The sequence below is a fragment of the Poecilia latipinna genome, unplaced genomic scaffold (genome assembly GCF_001443285.1).
Source record: "Poecilia latipinna isolate Pla-1442-1.1 unplaced genomic scaffold, P_latipinna-1.0 Scaffold12, whole genome shotgun sequence".
NCBI classification, from domain to species: domain Eukaryota; kingdom Metazoa; phylum Chordata; class Actinopteri; order Cyprinodontiformes; family Poeciliidae; genus Poecilia; species Poecilia latipinna.
This window is the reverse complement of record NW_015112628.1, coordinates 133,759-157,976: the sequence shown is the minus strand read 5'-3', so window position 1 is coordinate 157,976 and position 24,218 is coordinate 133,759. Positions and strand designations below refer to the sequence as shown.

General features: G+C 39.5%; 3 protein-coding genes and 1 long non-coding RNA gene across 7 annotated transcripts; 1 reads left to right on the top strand and 3 right to left on the bottom strand.

Moving 5' to 3' along the window:
• The first annotated feature begins 1,878 nt into the window (after positions 1-1,878).
• ahsg2 (alpha-2-HS-glycoprotein 2) lies at positions 1,879-3,891 on the top strand. Its single transcript, XM_015030473.1, has 7 exons — positions 1,879-2,180; positions 2,307-2,417; positions 2,537-2,618; positions 2,695-2,849; positions 2,921-3,016; positions 3,090-3,158; positions 3,237-3,891. The coding sequence occupies exons 1-7, from the start codon at positions 1,983-1,985 to the stop codon at positions 3,612-3,614; spliced, it is 1,089 nt and encodes a 362-aa protein (XP_014885959.1). The 5' UTR covers positions 1,879-1,982; the 3' UTR covers positions 3,615-3,891.
• A 427-nt stretch (positions 3,892-4,318) lies between these two features.
• On the bottom strand, positions 4,319-9,887 carry LOC106946189 (uncharacterized). Of its 2 annotated transcripts, XM_015030374.1 has the most exons (8): positions 9,501-9,887; positions 9,238-9,399; positions 9,010-9,128; positions 8,765-8,930; positions 8,055-8,170; positions 6,788-7,979; positions 4,466-6,694; positions 4,319-4,397 (listed from the first exon to the last, which is right to left on the bottom strand). In XM_015030374.1, exons 1-8 carry the CDS (start codon positions 9,772-9,774, stop codon positions 4,348-4,350), a joined length of 4,308 nt encoding a protein of 1,435 aa, XP_014885860.1. In that variant the 5' UTR covers positions 9,775-9,887; the 3' UTR covers positions 4,319-4,347. The 2 variants fall into 2 exon arrangements, with proteins under 2 accessions (XP_014885860.1, XP_014885851.1); XM_015030365.1 differs by having other exon boundaries at positions 4,466-7,979.
• A 2,426-nt stretch (positions 9,888-12,313) lies between these two features.
• Positions 12,314-16,369, bottom strand: pfn2a (profilin 2a). Of its 3 annotated transcripts, XM_015030678.1 has the most exons (4): positions 16,172-16,361; positions 15,977-16,091; positions 14,721-14,913; positions 12,314-12,684 (listed from the first exon to the last, which is right to left on the bottom strand). In XM_015030678.1, exons 2-4 carry the CDS (start codon positions 16,073-16,075, stop codon positions 12,587-12,589), a joined length of 390 nt encoding a protein of 129 aa, XP_014886164.1. In that variant the 5' UTR covers positions 16,076-16,091; positions 16,172-16,361; the 3' UTR covers positions 12,314-12,586. The 3 variants fall into 3 exon arrangements, with proteins under 3 accessions (XP_014886164.1, XP_014886151.1, XP_014886155.1); XM_015030665.1 differs by having other exon boundaries at positions 15,977-16,362; XM_015030669.1 differs by having other exon boundaries at positions 12,633-13,028; positions 15,977-16,369.
• Positions 16,370-19,331: 2,962 nt separating this feature from the next.
• On the bottom strand, positions 19,332-21,026 carry LOC106946404 (uncharacterized). Its single transcript, XR_001424762.1, has 3 exons — positions 20,898-21,026; positions 20,233-20,271; positions 19,332-19,705 (listed from the first exon to the last, which is right to left on the bottom strand). It is a non-coding gene; the product is annotated as an uncharacterized LOC106946404 (long non-coding RNA).
• Positions 21,027-24,218: the final 3,192 nt, after the last annotated feature.

The window sequence follows — 24,218 nt, the reverse complement described above, 5'->3', positions numbered from 1 at the left end:
AGCGCCCAGGCTGTCTGTGAGTAAAATTGGCTGGATGTTTCAGGTTCTATTTGCCACAAAATTAAAATGAATTCATAAACCTGGCTAATGAATGAGAAACAGTTACTGTTGTATCTTTTTCTTTGACTGAAGACTTTACTTGTCTGTGAACATGTCACGCTAAAAATAGAAAGAAATGCTGGTTTTTGCACGTCCGATTTACTTTATTCTGGAATTGAGAGGGCCACAAATGTTGCATTTTGGACATCCTTTCTGTATCACTTTCAGCAGTTTCACATCTGCAACTGCATTGATGTGTATAAATCTTGTATTTTACTTTTTTCACCCATTGCTCTCATATTTATAGTTGTTTTTCTTGCTGTTTCTGAATTTATTTGCTGTATCCCCTATATTGCTTGGCCATTCAACTAAGGATTAATAGTCATAATCTGATATGCCTGTATCACTGGTGCTTCTTACAGCATCTAGAATGAGAGGTAGATGGTTTAGTTACAGTATCCGGCTCCTCTCCTGTGGAACCAACTCCCAGGTTGTGTCTGTGACACAGACACCATGCCTGCCTTTAAATCCAGGAAGAAGTTTAGTCTTTTCAAATAAAACTGTCCTCTATAAACAAACTGAAGGTACAGTAGATCATACTTCTTCTTTTTTTTTAATCAAATCCATTAAATGAGCTGGGAAACTTTTCTTGTCACCAGAGAGTTGTTCCTGTCCACTGTCATCACGTGTTTGCTCAGGAGGACTGACTGACCTGTATAATAATTACAATGAAAATGAATTGCATGTGATTAAAGTCTCATTCATAGACATTTGCTGTGATATTGGCACCAAATGAATAAACTGAATAATAATTATCTCTAAACTTGTTGAAAAGGCCTGTATGTGTTTAAAATTATCCTGTGGCATCCAATAAAAAGAACCTGTGGTTTAATATTTTATTCTATTATCTATTGTGTTTTATTCCTTGTATTTATACGTTTTATCTGATTTTACCCGCTGTCAAGCAGTTTGGTTAACCTAGTGGATTTTGTAAAGTGATATAAAAATTAATGTATTATTATTATTAATATACACAAACACAATAACAATGTGTTCTTGTTACTGAAAAGAACACATTGTTATTGATCTCAGATGGTTAACAATCAAATATGATGTCGACACTGATGTTGAATGCATCCAGGTCACTGATTTTAATAAAAAATAGTTGCTCAAATCGCCATTGCCATGCACTATAGAAGCAGAAGGTTTACCAAAAATACCACATTATTTAAAACAAACATTTGCAGTTGACTAGGTAAAAGGTGGAAGTTGGACAGGTTCATCGTGGGGTCAACAGAGACGGACCACAGAACAAACATACAGACACCCCCACTGGAGGACCGTTTAGAGTGGCCAGAAAAGATAAAATGCATGCTTGTGAAATGTGACAGAAAACGGCACTACTAGGAAAATACTAACACATGCATGGGGCGAATACACAAAGTCCACACAAAATGGCCCTAAGTGAGATTTGAACCCAAAGTCTTCTTAGAAACCATTAATGACCACTGACTTCAGCTCACATATGACATAAACATAGCTTGACATTGACTAACCAGTCATTTGTTGTTTGAGAAGTAATTCTGTACATCAAGAAGTAAACTGATCAGCTCATGATGAGAAACAGGAAATCCTTCCATGACCTCCATCCTGACCAGACATGATCCAGACATTTCATTTGTACTTTTATCATAAAATCCCACATACTGATTTGAACTGGTGGTCACTTGCTCCATCCTAGACTTTGTGTCCATTTGTCTTGGCAGCTCTGCTGATACAGAGTGCAGCCCACTTGTGACGCAGGAGGAGGAGAGATCACAGTGTTTATCTTGAACCTGTTTAAAGTGCAGAATAAATACAACACGGTTGACCAGAGTTCTGCCTCTTCTTTCTATTTTCTGCTTGCTTCGTTTCTCAGATACCTCACTGTGCCTTGAAAAGAAATGCAACTCCTGGGCATCACTGTGGCTTTGGGACTATTGGGGGGGATATGGGCTCAGCCGAATATTTTGCTGCCCGAGTGCGACTCCCTTGAGGCAGAGGAGGCTGCTCTGGTGGCTCAAGATCACCTCAACGCACAGCACACCCATGGCTACAAGTACGCACTGAACCGGATCGAAGAGATCAAGATCCACACTGTGGTAAGTCAGCAGGTGTAAATGCGAGAATCTCGGATTAATAGGATAATTGTATCCTATTAAGAACAAAAGGAAAATATTGAGGTAAACAACTTAAATAATATTTTGTCTTATTTAATCTGCCTACAGCCTGATGGAAACAATACATATGTGATGGAAATTGAATTGCTGGAGACTGACTGTCATGTACTGGACCCCACACCTGTTGCCAACTGCACAGTCAGGCCCAAACATCTGACGGTGAGAACACAGATTATTCTTCCACAGATGAGTTAGAGTGGCTCAACCATACCAGACAAGACATGATAATCAGACAAGAGTAAGATTTTAAGCTGTTTGGACTCTTTGTGCTTCTCTAGGCGATTGAAGGGGATTGTGATGTGGTGCTAAAGAAGGTTGCTGGAGTTCTCACCGTCCTGGCATTCAAATGTAAAACAGAAGGTAAGAGTTAACACACCGGCTTCACACAAAAATCACCACAGATTTATAGGTTGTTTTTTTTCTGGTTGATGTTTAGAATCAAGAGAGGACTTGTGCCTTGGCTGCCCTACCCTCCTTCTTCTGAATCACACGCAGGGGCAAGACTTTGTTCAAACCTCACTGATAAAACTCAACAATGAGACACAAAATTTGACATATTCACTCTTGGAGATTGGAAGGATGTCTTCACAGGTGGGTCTCAGCATGTAAAGGTCATGCAACCACAAGTTCAAGCATGCTTCAACCTTTTAAATGTCTTTCAGGTTGTGGCTGGTGAGCAAAGGTACAAGGCAGAATTTGTTGTAGTTGAGGCCAATTGCATCAATGACACCTGCACACCCCTGAATGATACTACGGCTGTAAGTGGACAACATTGTGAAGTCTGGAGTAGTAGTTGGTAAACGGCATTAAAAAGTCTAACTTCCTTCTCAGGCACGTGGAATTTGCATTTCCGAAGGCACAAACGATCCCAGCGTGAACTGCAAGATGTTTTCCACTCTGGTAAAACACTTTAAATTCCTGTAATTTGAGATGACCCGATCTACCCAAACAATCTAAATGACATTTTTCTACTTTCAGATCCCACTTGTGGATGCAAACAACAGCATAGGGTCTCCCTTGCCACCTCAAGTTCACATCCACACTGGTAGGGTTTCTCACAAGCATGGCACTGGACACCACAAACTCACAGCCCTCCACAACCCCCACATGAGCAGCTATTTGTCAGAATCTGCGGAATCTGCTGAAGTGGTCCCCGTTGCCCCTGCTCTAATTGTTCCTGCTGCTGAGCCTGCCAGTCCCTCACCAGTTGCTGATGGCTCGTCTTCAGACGCTTCGTCAGCCAGCGTGGAAGTCCCCATCACTTTGGTGAAGAGAGAGGCACCCGCCTCCATTGTTGCTCCTGCAGCTCCTGTTGCTCCACTGCAAGTGTGCCCAGGAAGGATCAGATTCTTCTAAATGTCTTGAACTCCTAAAGACTCAATAGTTGCTTTAACTACACTGGTACTAGAGGAACTGCTGCAAGTGTGTTGTAATACTCTTAGGTTCAGAATAGAGTTTGAAACTGATCATGTAAGCATTTGGAAAAGACAAGATTGTACTAGAAATTAGATTTGCATGCAAGTGTTTGATAAAGATCAGTCCTTGTTTTTAACTCTTCACTGTGCTTTTTTGAAAATTAAGTTGGGTACCTAATGTTGCTGGCAAATAAAATATTGCCTTATGGGTCAATGAGGACACTTCACATTATTGACAAAGTGCATAGTCCTATTTGTCAATCCTGTTGACTCATGCAAACAGGTCATCTTTGTACCCAGAAGTATTTCCAATAGTTGGAGTGAATGTGGGGAGGCATGTAGTTCAGCTATAGTTTAAAAGGTCAGTCTCCTAAGCACAAGATTTGAAACAGTTGCCTTCATTCTACTACCTTTACCAAATTGCAACTTTAAAATTTTTTATATTCTAGCTTAACATTTGAAGGCTGTCACTTAATTTGAATGTTTAACTGTGAATAAATGTTCATAATTTGCAGTCTTATTTTGAACAAAAATAAAAATAAAAAAAAACTGGCAAGCTTAGAATATTTACCAAACCTTAAATCAGATCACATGGGAGCTGTGTAGTGACAATTTTTCCCCAATACAAATATTAAAAACACAAAAACATGAGTAGATTTTTTATTAAAGAAAACTCATTTCTTGTTTGAATTCCTTTTGTTCATCTGAAGAGGTTTGTCCATTTCTGCAAAAGTCAGGGAAAGAAGTTATTTCAACAGAATCATATGAAAGACTCAAAAAAAATTAACATACCTGTGGCTAGTTGGTCCATCGCAGCACTCTTTACTTCTGTCTTTTCTGGAACATTGGCTATAAACAATTGACTGAAATCTACAGGTGTTCGGGACTTCCAGAGGTCAAATGATTTCAGAACTTCAGGCTTTAATTTGTCAGCACTGAAAGATTGTTCATGGTGCAAATTCACTGGATTAGGGTCAGATGAGGTAAACAAACTTGATGAGCCACCATCCCTCTGCATATAGTTGCTACCAAGTGAATGACTAGATACTCCTTTCCCCAGCCTCTTCAATTGTCTTTTTTCCTGCAAAGACTCCAAAGTTTCTAGATGAGCATTTGGTCTTCGTTTCAGGGCTTTTGAGTTTGCACCATAATTCAATTCTCCAAAAGATGCTTGGGAGTCACTGAAGCAGTTGGGCTTCTTTCCTGGTGGGCCATGCTGCAGTAGGACATAGCTTTGTGGTTCTGAATACAAATTTTGAGTTTTGTGTTTGGTCGAATTATTTGACCCCATCTTTGATGGTTGTTCTTGAGTACTATTAAAGCCTACAGAGCTATTGGACACAGGAGAATCTCCAGGCATATTATAGTAAGGAGAGAAAAACCTGTCAATTGCACGTTTAAAGTTGTGATGTGTTGAACTTTTATATTCAGATTTGTGAAATGGCCGCTGCTCAACAGCAGGTTTTATTTGCAACTCTCCTACATGCTGGCCAAGATAAGGCATAAAATATGGCCTAGAATGGATAGTTTGTTCTGGAAATTGGATGTTAGAAGGTTCATATTGCACAACTGGCTTCACCTGTTCACTGTCAGGCATCCACAGTTGAGACGGGTCATTGGGAGATTCAGATTTCCCTTGTTCCAAGGGTGGTTGTACCATATATTGTGCTCCATGTGACCACATGGCATTTGGAGACTCAGCCCCAAAATAAGAAACTGGCTCTTCATTTGCAATCATGCCAAGACTACTCCTGGGTAGTGAAACAACGCCATCTGGTGGCTGGAGAAAGTATTCATATGCATCAGAAGTTTGAGGTGCTCTAGGAGAAATTTGTGCTGAAGCACTAGCTCTTCCAGCCTGCAGAACTGGTGCGGAAAGCTTTTGTGGAATTTCAGCAGTTTCCAAGTCTTGGCTAAAGACAGAATAAGACACTGGCAAGAAATTTGTATACACCTGAGGTTCAGCTTTATCGTCACCTGGGATAGAAATGTAAAGATAATGATGCAAAGCTATTTGTAGGCAGCAGTTGGATAATCCAGAAGGACAATACTGAAGACAGTAAACAGGGTTACCTTGTTTTGATGGGGAAGATTCCCTTTTTTGCTCACTTGGCAAAATGGCAAACTGTTGCACATCAGACTGTTGCATAGCATGAGGTTGCTGTGAGTAATAAAACATTTTGAAGGGGTATTTAACCTGGCCCTGTAGAGGGTTTGCAATGGGAGGTTGTGAATAATGGAAATGGTTTCCCAGAGAAGCTCTTTCACTCATTTCCACAGCTGGTGGTTTCGACTGCTGACAGGGTCCATATACTTGACCCTGAGCTGTGTTAGTTGGAATGTTTGCCAGCTGATTTTCAGGCAACAGCTGAGAATAAAGGCACCTTTGATTTTGTTGTTCTTGATCTTTATGATCTTCAGCTGTAGATCTTGAAGTTGACTTTGATTGTGTAAGGGTATCAAGGTGATAAGAGAATGGCTGGGTTACCTGGCCCCGAGGAGGTTGTAGCTGTTGGGGTTGAAAAACTGTAGTGGGCACTGAAGGCGGCTCCGTTTTGGGGTAGATGTCAGAGTACTGCTCATAAACTTTGTTCTGAGGTGCTGCAGGCTGTGGGGCTTGAGTAACAGCAGGTTTCTGAGCCACCTGTGGATGGGTATAGAAGTAGAAAAATGGTGGGTATACTTGGGCTATAGGTGACACTGGTTGTGGCAGTAGAGTCACAGCAGGTTTTTGAGGTGGGTGTGGTTGATCAAAATACTGAAATAACGGTGGGTATACTCGAGCTTGAGGAGTTGCCAATTGTGGTGGCCTAGTTGCAGGTTTCTGGGTTGGTTTTGGTTGGGGATAAAAGGGGAATGGCAATGGGTATGCTTGGGGTTGAGAAGTTACAGATTGTGGTGGTTGAGTTACAGCAGGCTTCTGAAGTGGCGCTGGTTGGTCAAAGTAGGGAAAGAACCGTGGGTGTACTTGGGCTTGGGGAGTTGCCTTTTGTGGCTGTTGTGTTGCTGGTTTCTGGGTTGGTTTTGGATGGGAATAGAAAGGAAAGAATGTTGGGTATACTGGAGTTTGAGAAGTTGCTGATTGTGGTGGCTGGGTTGCAGGCTTCTGGGCTGGTTTTGGGTAGTAATAGAAGGGAAAGTATGGTGAGTATACATGGGCTTCAGGAATGATCGATTGTGGTGGCTCAGTTACAGCAGGTTTCCAAGTTTGCTGTGGGTATACTTGGGCTTGAGGAGTCACAGGTTGAGAGGGCTCAACTCCAGAGGGTTTTTGAGATGCCTGAAAATAGAAGGGGTACAAAGCCTGGTATAGATTGCCTTTGGGGGCTTCTTGTGTAATATCAGCAGGCTTTGAGGCTTGATTCTGCTGGTAGCAGAACAAGTAAAATGAGTAATATACTTGACCTTGAGCCGTTTTTGAATGTTGCAGTTGGGACCTCTGCAAGGCACACAAGAGGTTGAATCGCTCATATACCTGGCCCTTCACAGTGTCAGAGTATGGTGGCTGGGAAACATCTGGAGCTTTTAAGGCTGCCTCCATCTGGATGCACACAAGCTGAAATAGCTGGTGCACTTCACTTTTAAACATTTCAGGCCATGCTAGCTGAGAAAGTACAGATGGTTTTGCGGCCGCCATCCGTTGAGAGCAAAATAAATGGAAGGGTATCTGTTCACCTTGACCCTTCTCAGACATTGTAGGATATGATGACCCAGGTTTCTCAAGTAATCTTTGGAGATACAGTGGATAAGAATTTGAGAGCAGGGATAAAGCTTCTGTATAGGTTGAAGGAAATATCTGTTCTGGAATCTGAAGTTTGCTGGCAGGTGGTTTCTGGGGAACATGTGGTGATTTGGTCACAGGTTGCATCATTCGTGGCATTTTAAGCAAAGGCAAGTGGGGATACGTCTGAGGGTAAAAATGATCTGCAGATGGAGTAACTTTGGATTTTGAAGGTGCAGAGGTCTGTGGCTGTTTAGTAGTAGTGAGGTCTGGCTTTTGAAGGTAAGCATAAGGAAAATCTGGAAAATGAGTGTACCAACGCTGCCCCAGATTTGAACCCCGATTTGGTTTGCTTGGGATCTTCTGGTTTTGAGATCTAGAAATTTGAGATGCTACCTGAGCACGAGGAAGTGTTAAAGATGGATATGGTGTGGGAAATGGATACACCCATTTGCCTGGCATGTCACTTTCCTGCACAGAACCTCTTACTTGACTCTCTGTCCGTTTGATTTGAGCTGCCAACAATGATGGACATGAAACCTTGGTTTCTACATCTCCAGCCAGCTCAAGGGAGTGCATTCCATCCTGCAAACAAATGTCACCGTTACTAAATTTCATTCCCCACCTCCTTAGAAGAATGATCTGCGTTTTAAAATTTACCTTGTTTACCAGGCAAGGTGCATAGCGCACAGAGATAACAACACCGTCTGGATGTTCAACTATACCAAATACACAGTGTTGTGCAGCTGTCAATAGGGATTCCCAGTTTCCATTTACTACACGAGAAAAAAAAGTCAAGTTAAATTAATAGTCCACACCAATTTAAGAGTTTTGTTCCTTCCATACCACACTGAAAACACCCAGTGTCAGAGAAAATTTACTCCAAATCATTGTTTCACTAAAAATAGTCGTTTTAATTGTATGCAGCCAATTTTTAAATTATTTTAAAAGTGGTAAGATGATATCATTGGTTTAAGGCTGAAAATTAAATGGGCTTACCTGCAATCATAACCTAAGGCTCAATGTATGCATTTGCAGAAGAGATTCCAAGTTCTCAAGTTTTCACTGCTTGGCAATAGTCCAATAAATTTTTAGAAACATTCATTTTAACAAAAACTTTTTTTTAACTTTCATTAAAAAAAAACCTTAATGAAAGTTATAACAATGCAGATACATTGTTGTACCGTCATCAGAAATTGGCTGCAAAGAGTGACTGGCAAAAAATGGAATCAACCTTTGACTCCATTTTTAGCAGGTTTTCCTTTGCCATTTTTTGCCAGTCACTCTTTGCAGCCAATTTCTGATGACGGCACAACAATGTATCTGCAAGTTATCACCTAGAGAACACCACAGTCAACATAAATACTTACCATTTACTTTGATTTTTGAAGCAGATGTGACCCATTCCGTTTTCACAACCATGCCCTCAGCATGACAAGTGACCATTGGAGGGTTTTGTGACACATGTCCCATTAAAGGACATGACATTCTAACTGGTAGGCCCCACCAGAGCAACGGGAGCACATAGTAGTTCTCCTGCAATCAGAGCTTGATTACATGATGAGCACACCACAGATGGGTCAGATGTGTAGACTATCCATAGTAGGAAACCCACCTGAATAATGACAAAGCAGCCATCATAGGGTGCTACCAAGACCAGATCTTTCTGAGTTGACCTAATGGTGTAACCACAGCTTGAGGGCAACTTTGCCAGAGACAGAGGAGACAAGTGACCTGAAAAGGACAAGACAGAGACTTCTTGAAATATAGCTCCCATCTGTTCCACTTATATTTCACACTAGGAACAGCTGTGCAGAAGAGTTTAAAAAATATATAAGCATACCCCGGTCCACAAGGATGAGAGATGCAGGGGTAGAGGCAGCATCGTGAACAAGAAGCTTCATAGAATCTTGCGTGCACTCAACCTTTGACTCCATTTTCAGCAGGTTTTCCATTGCCATTTTTTGCCAGTCACTCTTTTCCATTTGTTGTCTGGTCTGCCAGCCTTTTAAAATAAAGCATCATTTAATTAAAATCTAGTACAAGTGTACTACAGTAATTGCATTTTTTAGAAGTGAAATACATTTTAAATTCTGCAACACCTACTCATGTCAGCCTGGTAGTCTGCTTCATCCAGCGCCGCCTGTGTGGAGTTGGTTCCATTGAGTTTAGAATCTTTCAGGGAGCTCTGTCCAATTAAGAGTCTTCCATGATGCAGATGACTTCTTTCAGGTTGCTTTTTGGTGTGCACTGAGGTTCCTCTAGATTCATCCAATGCCTTAAGCCTCGTCAGTCTTGCACAGTTGCATAGTGACATTAGAAACACAAGAAGTCCTAAATGTGCTAAAATTTCATTTCCCCTACTTTCTCTACACGCCATTGAAGGGAAGGAAAAAGAAAGCACTGCACACAGGCAAATGGCCCCAGCAGTGTCCCACGTAAGCTGACCCCTGCAGTTAGTATGTTTAAACCAGAGCACACAGCCTTAGTCCTAGTTATGGTCTGGTAAACACCTGAATACAGCAGGTGTTGACAATTATGCTAATTAGTTCATGGACCAGTAAATAGTGACTGTTGCATGAGACAAGATGAAAGCAAAAGTTGGTAGTCAGCCTATCTAGCAGCCCAGTGTTTTGAACTTCAAACAAAATGTATTTTAATTAACCCATCGTGCCATAAGGGAAGAATCTTGCCATCTTCCTTCTAACATGGTGTACAATAAGATGATACGGGTATCCATAATCTTAAATGATAGAACATAATGGATGAGACAAAAGAATGGAATATACTTAATATAGCTTGCTTATCTTCTTAGGTTTTAATAGAGGGTTATCCTTTCATATCAGGGACCACCTCAGTAAATATCTAGTTTTTCAAGTACAACCTTGTTGAAATTTTCAGTTGCACAACAGAACTTTGACATTCTTGTAACACGCATTAAGTTTGAAGTTGTAAAAATCCACAAAATGGTTCCAAAAAGTTTTAATTTCAAATCAGAAAGTGAGAGGTTTCTCACCAACCTTGACCTAAAGATCAAATATGGCTGCCAGAGTATTTGCACTATTCAATGAGCAAATCCCACTTATTTTCAATCTTGATGGTGGAACGTAATTAAGTTTGGTTGAATGTCACTCTTAAATCCAGAAAATTCTAAGATGAAAACTCAAAGGTTTCTCACCAAGTCAGATCTCTGGATACAATATCGCTGTTAGCTTATTTGCACTTTGTCTCATAAGATCTCATACAGGGTGATAAAACCTTCCTTAGGGAACATGTTACCACAGCATTTGATGGTACAAAAATAAAACGTTGCCCTTTTAACTACAGATTTCAACTCCAAAATCTCACTGATTTTTGAACTTTGGAAAAAAAAAAAGTGTATGCAGTCATTCCCAGATCCAAGTTCTGAAGTACTAGAACAGGTTAAACAGTCCTTCAATTTGTTCTAGTTGTTGAAATGTTCAAGAACTTTTCAACAGTTTAATGTTCTCTAAACACCTTGTAAAAAGAAAATTGAGACTTTAGCTATCTGTATACAATTTGGCACACAGGGTAAAAGACTGGACATCCTGGGTCTCATCTCTGGTTGGATTACCTTTTATTTAATCTGAAGTCATGGCATTTGAAAAGAAATTCTGAACAAAAGGGAAAAAAATAAAGTTCAACTTAAAAGATGACAAAATATTCAAAACTTTTGCTTTGTTTTAATTCTGTACAGATCCCACAAAGTCTGGAGATTACCAATGCCAAAATATCCCTTAAGAAAGTGCCATTTAAAGTTATTTCTTGCTTGGGCAGCAGGTACAAATCCAACTCGTATTAGTATCAGATCAGAAATTGAATTTTATGGCACAGAATACAGTTATTTTTTCAGGAAAAAAAAAGTAACCACAAGACAACTTACAAATGTTCTTATTCCAACCAACATCATTTTCAATGTTTAGTGTACACAGCATTGTTTTTAATATATTTCTAGGTACCATACTATGACAAGTTGTGAATACACTTTGATGACTAAAGCACAAGGCAAAAAACAATCCCAAGGTGTTGGAGCCCAGCAGCCTCGGTGTACAGTCTAAATGCATTCACATTGTAGTAAAAATGACATTGCCTTTGTAGTAATCAATGCACATTAAAGTTAGCAAGAAGTCAGTTAGTGAGGAAACATTTTAGTGTTGAAGTCTAAAGAAGCGGTTACATGTTTTACAGACATCTGAAGTCATCTCGGTGGTTTCCAGGCAGCCATCAATTGCCTCCAAGAATAAGCTAAAGTACCTCTCTTATGGAAGTTGGTCCACATGGGAGGGCGAGCTCACAAAGGTGTAGTGTTTTTATTTTTACAGCAAAAATGTACAAATGGCAGGAGAGGACAGGCCCAATCTCAACTGCCAAGAGATGAAACGTCCACTGAGACTCCAAGATGGGATCAAAAATGATGAATCGGTGTAATGATAACCTTACGTTACACTCAAAAAACAGCCCAACGCCACATCAGTTACTTTAAGACCACATTCAGGTACAATAGCAAAACAAAAATCAGGTAATGGACGGTAAGAGAAAAGAAACAAAAGGTGGCCAATTAGGGGAAATCTGTCTTTTAAAAAAAACCCAAACAAAAAAAACAATAGGACATTAAGAGAAAGGCATATGTCAGATGGTTTGGCTGAAACGCTGTGGAAGGACATGGGGGAACAGGGCTGGGTTTGCTGTGATAAAGCGCATACATGCAACTTTCATAATGCCTACATGCTGAATATTGGAAAACATTTTTTAGATGTATCTTTTTAACAATGCTTAACAAAAAGGTATATGTATATTGATGTGTACAGAGAAAACAAGTCAGTTTACATTAAGAGTCCAAATTTATTTTTTACACTTTTATTTAAGTATGCACTTTAGCTTTCTTTAAAAAAAAAAAAAAAAAAACATGTTTGGTTGATAATCTCAATAAACATGCCATAACTGTAGTGTCAAAATCATGATAAACAATGATAAAGGGAGGGCAAAAATTTTTAAAAAATAATAAAAAAAAAATAATAAGTGGATGAGGGAGTTTAGCCAACAAAAGACTGTGTATAAAAGGAGACTGGGTAGGAAGTAACACTGTTTGCCACCTAAATCCTGGAAGTAGTGTCAACAATACGGTGAGTGGGAGTGAGCTGCTAAGTTGACCAATGGGGTGGCGAGGTTGCTTAGTATCCAGACTTCCTCAGGTACTCAGCCATTGCATGTGCTTTCTTGTTAAGATTTCCACCATGGACCGCCTCCTTTCCCATGACTAAAACCAATACTGGAGCACAAAGGGGAAAAAAATATAAATAAAAAAAAAATAGACAAATGAACAAAACAGAAGAGCCCCGCCCCCTCCCCATACAGGATGAAGGGGTGAGAACAAAGGTGACACAGTATCTTATCACTCTTCACTGCTATTAAATGTTTCCAAAACATTTGACTGCTTGCAGGAGAAATCTTAACAGCAATATTTTTTTTCTCTTCTTTTTGTCCCTCAACTTGGATCTATGTGAGCTTGAAAGCATTAAAAGCCCGAATCCCTCAAGTATTTTGCCATTGAGTAAGCCTTCTTATTCAAGCCGCCTCCATGGACCCCTTCTTTGCCCATTACAAGAACCAAAACTGAAAGAGAAAAGATGGAAAGGAAAGAAAGGATAGTTAAGAAAAGTAAAAAAGGAAAAAAAAGGTAACAAAAACGTTTTTTAGATAAGAAATATAAATGTGCACCACTTGGAATTTATAGATTCCTGTAACATCTTAAAACAGCTACAGTGATCATGCTGCATTCCCATTTACTGTAAAAATGCAAATTGAAATTAAGAATCTTGTATATTACATTGTAGAAGACCCAATGACTTCTAAATTTACCCAAGTTAAAAGCAACTACAGGACTTATTTGTACTGCCTCATAGTAAGAAATTATGTTTGAATAAACCACAAAGTGATGACACACAATGCATGCAATATCCCAGGAGGTGCAACATTTAATTAATGCTCATTTAACAAATCATGCACAAGAGTCAGGAGAAAGGAAAAAAAAGTTGGAAAGCTAAAACAGTTTCTTTCCAATTCTGCTAACTAGAGGCAAACTCATGTGGCAAATTTATCTGCTAACCAAGACTTCTCATCATACTGCAAGAAAGTTTGCAGCCATTTTAAAATCAATTCTGCTTTGCCTTCATGTAAATTAAGCCTTTCAAGGCTTTTAGCTTATCTAAATACATCTAAAACACAAGCCAGACCAAGTCATTATTTAAATATCCTTTCAACATCCTATCCTCCTCCCAATTTGAATGTGGAAATAATGAAACTTTTTTTTTTTGAAGAATTTTTAAATTTGGCTCAGACTTGATTAATTTGTTGAACATAAGTAATTAGTTCCTAAACTCTGATTATGACAAACCTGAAAATACTAAAAGGAGTCAGGATACTTGTTAGTTACTTCTTCAAACAATCCAATTTAAGGAAAACCCTTCGAAATAAAGCTTTATACTAAATGAAGGCTGTGAAGGTCATCTTCTACAGACAGGATACAAACTGCTTATGCAACAAAATCTTGCTTCAAAATTTCTGAAGCATCCCTTTATTGGACTTCAGTCTGGATTAAGATGGTTGGACTGTCCAGGTGCAGACAAGTCCAGGACCAGAAATGTCAAACGGTGACAACCCCTGTCATGTTTGTTTGCCATCAGAACATTTTAGGTTAGTTTTATTAAAGACGGACAGGAAGGGTCATTGTTGCAGACCACAGCCTACAGAGTCCTCTATGTAAAAAAAAAAAACCCAAAACAAAAACACTAGTTTGTATGCAAAGAATAAAGGGCTATGATGTTTTTCCAAGACTGAAGTCATTTAAAAGTGCCCTGTTCCTTAACCTCCATCTAACCTGAAGTTAAAAGGTAAGCTCCACATCAGATATTAACTCCTGGCTATCCTCAAAGAACCAGACTTTAAAAAGTTTTTCCCCCTCAACTATGCCATTTAACAAGAACTACTGCTGTTGTGTCTGAGGGCTAATTAGATGCAACAAGAAATCTTGACAATGAGGTTAATTAAGAATTCAAAATGAAGTGTTTTAAATGGTTACATTAAAAGAAAAATGTTTTAATCCTCATGCGAGATGCTCACAAATATCACAAAATTAGCTTTTTGGTGACTAAGGCACATTTACTTTGTTGTATATACTGTCCCCATTATATTAATAAAACATTTTGGGATGTTATTACTTGTGGTTTTCTTAAGTATTTAAGTTAAAAAATAAAATAAAATAAATCCCAATTTCTGGAACCCCACCACATACAAGTTTAATTTTACCTTTTCCAGCTCTGCCTACAGAAATGTTATATGTAGGTTCTCCTCCCTGGCTCTTTGTCCGGATGTCCATCGTCCAGTCGCCATCATCCTGGAGGCTGTCTCTAAGGACGGAACACTTCTTTGAGCCCAGAGTGAGACCATTTGTGTAAAACGACTCCCTGTCCTTTCCGACAAGGACATCAATTTCCTGAGACTGAAAGACAAAATACATACACAAAAAAAAAAACAATTGGATTAAGATGCGTTTTATTTTTAACTTAAGAAAAAATGTGCTGCAGCTTCTTTGATAAAGGTAGCCGTTTTACTTGATACAGAAAGTTACTAAATTATTGCCATTTATGTCAAAGGCTCGGAGGTGCATCAAAACACAAGCTATTGTTTAAATGTTTAGGCAAGCGGTTTGGAAGCATTTAGTTCAAATCCATTTAATGTATTGGGGGTGGGTCTGGCTGCCTTAAAGGTGCATCTCTGAAATAGATGCAGTTTTAATTTTGCACATTGATTTTGTTGGAGTCATGCATTGCTACATGCAATACCTGTAGATGCAGCACAAGCACTATTTGTTAAAATGAGATTCTCTAATCCTTACATATTTGAAAGATTGATTAGTATATATATATATATTTTTTTTTTTTCATCGAGTGATGTACTGTGTCGCTATGCACCAAGATCATTACATAAAACGAAAAGGTTCGTTTCCTTTTTAGCTTACAATGCAAACAGGTGGGTAGTCTGACTGAACATAAAGGCGTGTACCGTCTGCGCTTTACTAGCCAGACATTAGCCTGAGTTAGCCTTTTTGAACCACAGGTAGCCGGTAAAGTAGCAGCTTAACTTCAGCTAATCGAAGCAGCTGCGCGCACAAAAGCATGCACGTTCTGCTGCCAGACACCGTCTGCTAGCTGCTTTTAAATTAGCCTCACGTTCACTGCTGGAGCTCCAAAATCTGTTAAAACGCTATCAAGCAGCAAACAATTTAAGGTCCGCACCCTGTTATAATAACTGAAGTCTTGTCACAGAAGATTTAACATAGCAATTTTTCCCTAGCATGTCTAATATCCAACGCAGGCCACCTGCAGATAAGCTAGTTAGCACAGTGGGCTAGCTCCGTACCATTAGCTCTGTTCAGTTAAAGCCTGCGAGATAACGGTTTTAGCGCAACTGAGCGTCCGCGTGGGGAAGCGCGCGCCAGTAATGGCAACTAGCAGCACCGGTTCTCTCCAATTTTTTTTTTTAATCTTTTTTTTATTACTTACCGTGATATTGTTGAATGTACCACCGGCATGCGCTGCCCAAACATATTTGGCGTCTGTATACCCAACAATGGCGCTATCCTGACAGCTGCCATCGGCCATCAGGTTTTCCACGTAGCTTTGCCAAGACATATTCAAGAAATTGACGCTATAAATTTATATATATAAAAAAGACTATAGCTTCGCGGGTAATGTTACCAAAAAAGATTCAGAGTCGGGAAGGTGAAAGATATCTCCAGGCTAATTTAGAGTCTCCAATCTAACCCACACTTCGACGTTGACCAACGCGAAGGCTGGGGCAGCAAAGAAAGCCAGGGCAGTGAGGCGGCGGCTGGGTGTAGTCCGTATCAGATCACTCCGCACAATGAGCTCCCTGGCGTTTTATGGCAGCACGCGGTGGAATAAAGAGGGACTTATCAGCTCAGCCAAGAGTCAGTGCTGTGGGTCAGAGGCGGATGCACATGTGCTCATTTTATTCAGTTTCATTATTCTATTATAAAGCAGTATTTTCACGCTGTATAATAAGGTGACAAAGATTGTCTAGCCAGACGTTGTGCTGTGTAAGGTACTAGTGCATGCAGACAACTAAAGTCGAGATTTTAAAATTGTTACCCACTTTTTTTTTTGTTAAAATTGCCATCCAGTGGTGTGTTTGATAACTAGAAAATTTCGACTGACAATGAAAAATATATAGCTCAGAAATTTAATTTACATTTTCACTGCTGGATTTCCTAGAATTATTATTATTTTTATTAGAAACAAATTACGCTGAAGGGAAAAAACTGCAAACTCTACTTTGTGTGTATTTTCCTTGGTGACATCATTAGAGGTAAGGGATTCAAGCGATTCGTTTTTGCCTAATCGCTTGAATCGAGTCACTTTCTTCACTATTCTTCAATAGTGAAGAAAGTGAGAAGAAGTGACTATGACAATAGTCACTTCTTCTCATTTTTTTTTTTACCAGTATTCAAACTATTTTGTCCCATTTTGTGTAAGCATATCGCCCCTTCGCTAGTTCTTTCATTTGTACTCATGGTTGTTTTGTATCTGACTTCTCTGATACAAAATGGAGTCTTAATGTATTATTTTTCAAAAACTGGGGATGTGTCATAATCCCTTTGGAAATTGATTGTTTAATTCTAAATTATCCAACTAACTGTCTACTGTTAAAATATATATGACTGATGGATAGCCCCTGATTTTATCAGGGGCTATCCTCTTACATTGTACTACCTGTACAAACACTTATTTTCTCAAAGGTTTTTCATTCTGTATGTGCAAGCCTACGATTTTGTCCAAACAAATTTTTCCACAATTTACATACCTTGTTGTGTGTTTCTGTTTCTCTATTTTTTTTGTGGAAGTCCAAATTAAGTTTATATAGCCATATTTGCACTCATGTTTTGCCTAAAGAGAATTACATTTTGATTCAAATGTTAAATAGCAGCTATATGGGAAGATTTGGGGCAAAACAGAGACAAATAAGACAAACAACCAGTCACACACACTGAGACATAACCGGTTAACCTGACAGTCATGTTTTTTTTTACTGCAGGACTGTGGCTCAAAGCTGCTGTCTGCCCAGGCAGGTTACAGTGAGGCTCAAAGCGTATTTACCTTTTTCTTAATGATTACTGATGTATTTGTTTCCTTAATTTGGTCCCTTTTAACATTTTCAAAGTCATGCAGCAGTTCTGCAGGAACAATAGTTGGAGCTTTAAAATGACCTCAATGGATTGCATCAACCAAACCAAACCAAACAATTTTTAAAACAGCACAGTTAAAAATTATTGATCCTGGAATCTATCTTCACAAACTGCGTCCACGTAGTTCATAGTTGCCAAAAAAATTTTTTTTTTCTAATTCAGCTCAAACGTCTTGCAGCAGCTGTACAAAATACAACTGAAAAACCTTGGGCCACAGAGGTTGCGCGGGGCTCTTGTGGGCGTCCATCCCTCCTGACCCCCTCCTGGCTTTAGCTCATCAGGTGTTGTGATGCCTGCCCTGGTCCTTCTGAGCAGGGGCGCAACTACATATTATTCAGGTGGATGCGAAAACATAAATCTCCCCCACCCCCAGACGAAGACACGTGAAAGGTAAAACTCACTACATTGCACAGTGCGCGAGGTGAAGGAGCGAAAGGGCGCGGTGAAGTGTATGCGAAGGCATCATCGGGGTGCCGCCCCCTCCAGATGGGGTTTTGACGCCCCCTCTGGTGCAGCGCCCCTATGATTTGCATGTGCTGCATACCCACTTTTTGAGTTTTGGCTGCCAGATGTGTTGGGTGCTTTGGCGGGGGGTGCAGTCTCCCCTGCTTGGTGCTGAGTGGTCTTGCTTTCAGGTGTTGGGGGGAGCACTGGGGTACAGAGGAGTCTGGGTTACAGGGTTGATGAAGATGTGGCAGGGTCAGGGAAGACTGGTGCTCTGCATCTCTCCCTGTGCCTCTTTCCCTTGGGGGCTGCTGCTCTTTTGCTTTGTTGATGACCTACCTCCATTTATGTTGTATGGCTGACCTGGGGCGGTGCCTGGTATCTGTCTGGGGCTGTTGTGGCCTTCTGGAGTTGAGTACAGCTGTCCTTTGATGCCCTTGGGTGCTGTGGTTTGCAGGCCTTCCACCATCCTCACCACTAACAACTGTGCAATTCCAGTTGACAAGTTTGTCCACATACAACCCCTCCAACACAAAGGCAATTATTTCGACACATATTTCACCAACTTCTTTTACTCATAATTTCTCATTGTTTGTGTCGCTGGTCTGCAACAAAGAACAAGAGTGTTTGTTTATGTCTGCATGGGCTCACACTTTGTGCCAACAAACTTTTAAGACATCTTTAAAAACATCTGTATGTGGTGCTGTAAAAACAGCACCACATACAGATGTTTCTCTACTTACTCCTCAACTGACAGTGGAACAGAGTCGTGTGACTGCTTTTGGGCAGTCTGGTCAGAACACACAAATCCAAGCGAATTCAATCCAGTCTACCATTTATGGGTCAGAAGCCACTGGGACCAGTTATTACAGACCCAGGCTAGTGCAGCCCTGAGAGGCTCAATTATTTTATCTAATTGAGATGCAGTTGTGGCACTTCCAGACACAACTGCAAAAGTTTAGTGTTGTTGAGAGGCTCTCATGCAACCCCTGCTAGGATCAAATTTGAAGCTAAAATGTTAAAAAGAGATATTTTTTTTCCCAGCAACAAGACACCCAACCAGTAATAGTTGACATGGGCCATTTGGGTAGTTGCCCAGGTTGGCAATTAGAAAGCATGTTGTACAAGCACAAGGAAATAAATTATTGTTCCCCTTAATTGTTGTGATTTCAGCTATTTTTCTGACCCGCATGCGGCACCAGAGGCAGTTCTGAAATAGGTAAAAGGTTTATTTAAAGAACATGGTCAAAATCTGCAAAATAGTGAGTCTGGTTCTCTGGCTTTCTCAGGAAGGTCTGGAGAGAAAGAGAAGAGTGACTAGCAGTTGACGAGCAGCATGATGCAGATTATTCAATGGCAGGTTTGAGCTTACGATTCAAAGAAGTTTCAACATGGAGAGGGAAATAGGATCTGTGGAGGTACGTTTCTGTGCAGGTTGAAACTTGCGATTATTTGTTTTTCTGAGCAGGGTAAGTTGGAGAGCAGACCGGTGACGGCTGAAGGCAATCACACGGAGGAAGACGATCATGAAACACAGAGATGGGAGGTCCAGAATAAGCAGTGAGAACCACCAGAGTCCAACCTGTGAGGTGCCCAGGGTGAGTAGTAGGCAAGAAACAAAGAAAGCATTGAAAAAACCAAGAAACTCTCAGGAAGTTACACTCAGGAGTTGGCTTAACTCTACCAGTGACGGTTAAGCGTCAGGCACCGAATGGCAGCCAGCTCACTAAAAACCAAAGCCAAACAAAACACTGATTGCCGTCAGGTATGTAGCCAGCAGCAGGTGGAAAACCAACAAGGATCCTCTGTTCAGGTAAAATTATACACCCACAAAAACGCACAAAAATAGATTCTGACATAAATTACTTTTGTTTTGCATGGGGAGTTGTCCCACTAAAAGCTAGCTACTGAGAGAAGGGAGATTAGGTTATTAGCCTGGTAAAAACCAGCCCCTTGTTCTATACTTTGCTTTGTTCAGAGGATCTCAATTGTGGACTATTGAAAATCAATTGTTTTCTGGAGGTGTGGATTCTGCTGGGGTTTTAAATTTTACCCAAGTCTCAAATGTTTGCTCATTATAATGCACGAGTTTGATGCTATAAAGCTTACCGGAAATTGCTGAGACTGTAAGTAACCATCTCCCACCCACTGTGAACTGAAAAGTGAAGACCGAAGATGACTCTTAATGTTAATTCAATATTTGAAATCGTAGTCAGCATGTACTAGATGGCTTTATCCACTTCCTCTGCTGTCATCGCTAAAACTACAGGCAGACTACAACTCTGAAACAGTACAGAAAATCATTGACATCATTCACAACTTCTCCTTCTGTTCACCGATTGACCCAGTTCAAATACTATGGAAGGAATCAAGCTTAATGAGTGAAAGCCTAGACTCAGCGGTGACGTGAGATTAGAAGCTGAATAGCGTAGGCAATAGCCAGGCCAGCTCTATGCTACAAGGCACTGTATTGAATTCCCTGAATAAAGTTGGGTTAGTTAATACGCATCAGTTTATTATTGTTCAAAAAGTTTCTTGTTAGTTTGCACTGGTCCATTACATAAAAATCAAATAAAATAAATAAAACTTTTAGGGTATAATGTGGAAAAAAGTGGCATAAATCCATTTACAAGGCCGTGTAAATCTTCTGACCAAACAGCAAGAAATTTTGATTGAGAGAAAAGAAGAAGGTAGTAGTTACAGCTGACCTACAGAGGAACATCAGAGGAGGATGGGTGGATGTTTGGAGGCAGACGTCAAGGGAGTTTACTCACCACTGTCTTAAAGTTGTTCTTATTCGTTTTACTTGGAAAGGAACACAACGAAAAACACCAGAAAAAGAATAAAAGGCAAATACCCTCTTTGGCCAGCAGAGGGAGTGCTGGCTCAAAAATGGACAGAAACCTATCCATCTGTCTAAATAATTCGGTTTTAGTTACACCTTTTGAAATAACATTATTCTAGACGTTCTGGTCATGCTCCTATTTTTCCATTAAACTTTACTCCTACTCCTCCTAGCCTTCCTTCAGGGTAAACACGTTGGCAGTCGTTTTAAATGTCCCCCATCTGTAGATTATTTTCTGTACAGCAAAATATGGGTTTAGTCTTTTGAGAGCTCTTTTAAATCCCCTATATCACACTTGCTACAGTTTTCTTCTTCGTCTTCTTCTTCTTTTTTTTTTTTTTTTAACAAAAGGTCTCCCAACAGACAGTGGCCAATTTTTTTTTCTTCCTGTGGTTTGAATTTAATTGACTTTTTTTCCATGTTAGTTTTACAAAATCATTTTAAAGGATTTTTTCTACCTCCTTGTTTCCTTACATATAGCTTTTCAGTATTTCAGTATATATCCTGCACAGCAATGTGAGACCAAGCTGGTGACCAGTGCAGGGAGGAAATACCAGACTGTTGTCTCATTTTCGACTGTGCTACTCAAAGCTGAGCTCGCACAAATGCATTTCCCTCACAATTCAATTCAAATTCTATGATACTTTGTTGATCTCAAAGGGGAATTTTACATTACAAACATGGTGCCACTTTATGGGAAATTAACCGGATTGCCAAGAGGCATTGTGGCAGCAATGAAACACTCGACCAAACACTCGCTCTATTTACCTTTTTTTATGTAAAAAAAACCGCACAAGATAAATGTCTGACAAATGAAGGGAAACATTTGAGATAACTGTGAGAAACCAGCCAAAGTAGTTGTACACAGAAAAGACTAACTAAAACCATAATTTAGATCAAAATAGGAAAGAAAAAAAAAGTTCCTGTTGCTTAAAGAGAAGCAGACTTGGGCTGTGGATGACTGGTTGAAAGTTGGATTCAGCGATACAACCATGAACTGAATGCAGGGTTTGGTAATGAGCATTTCATTTCTTCAGAATGATGATGATGCAACTTTCAAGTGAAGAAAAGTGTGTTAAAACTCCTCCTCAGCGAAGGCAGATCAACAACAGCTTGGATCTCAATCCGGCTGAAAACTGATGGTACAAACTGATGAGATGCCTGTCCTGCAAATATCACAAGTGAACTTCTTTTCTTAATCGAACCCTCATTGAATAAACCAAGTACTCCCATCATTTTTTCTTACCTTAACACTGATTCATCCCAGAATTGTTCCTTCTGCTTGATCTAGCCAAAAGACATAAAAACATATACCAGCAATTTCTGTGATTCATTTATATTTTACTACAAAACAAACTTAACTGAACATCTTTTAAGAGTACTGATTCCATACTTTCCCCCCAGGGATTGTATATGGCTGAGCAAACATTCTCATCAGGAACTGCGCTCCTAACACAGGACAGAATGTCAGGACCCCTGTGTAAAGCCTGTGAGACTGAATCCTCCACACTGACCATATTAGCTGTTACACAGGCTCTCGTGAAATGCACAGACTGAATGCAAATAAAGGGATTAGAATAATAAACCTGCACAAGGCAGCGCCCCTTTAAAAACCCACCCCTTAGTTTTTATGAGGCTGCTGCAGTGAGCTTCTTTGGAGATGTTCTGGTGATAAACACCACTGGCACTAACACTGCAGTGTATAGAACTACAGAGCCAGAGTCGATGCCTTCAGGTAACCTCTGGTGCAGTTAGTTACATTTTCTAAATAAAATCCATTCATGAATGCACTGTACCTCGAAAAAGTATTAATATCCCCTAGCCCACAGATCTTCATGCATTTTGGAAGGAATCTAGCTTTCATTTGTCTTAACAAAAAATCTATTTAATAAGTTTCAGAGTCAGATTTCCCACTTGGGATGTCTGAATTTATCCAACGCCGACTTTGGGATCTAATATGGAAGTTCCTTGAATCAACAATAGTACTGACAGCACATATTAATGTTGCAAAAAATAAACCAGATTTAGCAAAATGATCATTTCCATCCGTAGTCCAAAAATACAAACACAAGATACAAACATTGATACAATTTCATACCTAAAACTCGAAAATTCAGTAAAAACAAAGTATACGTAGTCAAGAAAACCTATTTCAAGAGGTTAAGATATTAACGTTTTTTAATGTTTGTACAAATGTCAGTTTTTGTATTAAACTGCTGTGAAAAACATGCTTATTTTTTAAGACACACAAGTCAGACTGCATCTAAAATCAGTGTTGCATGCAGTACCTGCAACTCTAAACTGAACAAATTAGAAGTGGTGTTTGCTTATGGAAAGTAAACCTTAAAACGGTGGTTGTAAGAGGTATTACGAATGAACAACGGCTACTTGGGTGTCGCCAAATTGGAATCTCAACTTCTCCGACTATTCTAACTAGAACACTGTTAACTCAGATGTAACATAATTCCCAGCTCCGAGTTCGGACTTATAAGGTAATGGCACCATAAAAGTGCACACCACACTTTTCAGATTTTAAGTTGAACCCAAATATTTAGATACACCAAATAAAAAGACATACTCATTTTTCTCACTGTCTGAAGACAACCCAAACCTCCTGTTTTAGCTTAGTTAGACTTGCAAAAATTTGCTAAATGCCAGAAACTTGGTGTCTTCTGGGTGTGGCCTTAAATTACATCCACAGGTTTGCCTCCAATTAACTGAAATATCTATTAAGTTTGTGGAAGAAAATCAAAAAAGGTTTGACCCAGATCATACAGCTTAGAAGACAATTATTCCTGATACTGATCAAATGTGTGTAAACAAGAACATTAAAAAAAGTTCTAAGTTTTCTGGCATTTAGCAAATAGAAATAATTTTGGTAATTCTAACTAACCTAAAGTAAGAGAAGTAGGGTCCGATTTAACTTTAACTTGAACTCACACAGTAAGAAAATAAAGTATGTCTTATTATATATATATGTAAATATCTAATTTCAAATGTACATCTGTAAAAAAAAAAAACAAAAAAGAAAATGATGTGCCGCATGTTGTGTGGGTCTATTAAATAAAATATGAATACGGTATAATTATGTTTGTGGCAGAATGTGAAAAAGTTCTGGGTTGTGAATACCCCTGCGTATCACTGCACAGGAAAACGTTCACATATTTTATGCTAATGTCTTTATGCATTAGATAGTTATAATAATAGATCTATAAATGCTTTAAATGATTAGTACATGTAAAAATATATT

What these genes read in the sequence shown, in the direction of transcription:
- ahsg2 (XM_015030473.1), top strand. Translation starts at nt 1,983, where the DNA reads ATGCAACTCCTGGGCATCACTGTGGCTTTGGGACTATTGGGGGGGATA. An exon ending in TCAGGCCCAAACATCTGACG is followed by an intron (nt 2,418 to 2,536) that starts GTGAGAACACAG and finishes GTGCTTCTCTAG; the next exon opens with GCGATTGAAGGGGATTGTGA. An exon ending in GCAAGATGTTTTCCACTCTG is followed by an intron (nt 3,159 to 3,236) that starts GTAAAACACTTT and finishes TTCTACTTTCAG; the next exon opens with ATCCCACTTGTGGATGCAAA.
- LOC106946189 (XM_015030365.1), bottom strand. Translation starts at nt 9,774, where the DNA reads ATGGCGTGTAGAGAAAGTAGGGGAAATGAAATTTTAGCACATTTAGGA. An exon ending in TCTCATCCTTGTGGACCGGG is followed by an intron (nt 9,129 to 9,237) that starts GTATGCTTATAT and finishes TGTCCTTTTCAG; the next exon opens with GTCACTTGTCTCCTCTGTCT. An exon ending in GATGGACCAACTAGCCACAG is followed by an intron (nt 4,398 to 4,465) that starts GTATGTTAATTT and finishes TGACTTTTGCAG; the next exon opens with AAATGGACAAACCTCTTCAG.
- pfn2a (XM_015030669.1), bottom strand. Translation starts at nt 16,105, where the DNA reads ATGTCTTGGCAAAGCTACGTGGAAAACCTGATGGCCGATGGCAGCTGT. An exon ending in GTACATTCAACAATATCACG is followed by an intron (nt 14,914 to 15,976) that starts GTAAGTAATAAA and finishes TTTGTCTTTCAG; the next exon opens with TCTCAGGAAATTGATGTCCT. An exon ending in TGTAGGCAGAGCTGGAAAAG is followed by an intron (nt 13,029 to 14,720) that starts GTAAAATTAAAC and finishes TTTCTCTTTCAG; the next exon opens with TTTTGGTTCTTGTAATGGGC.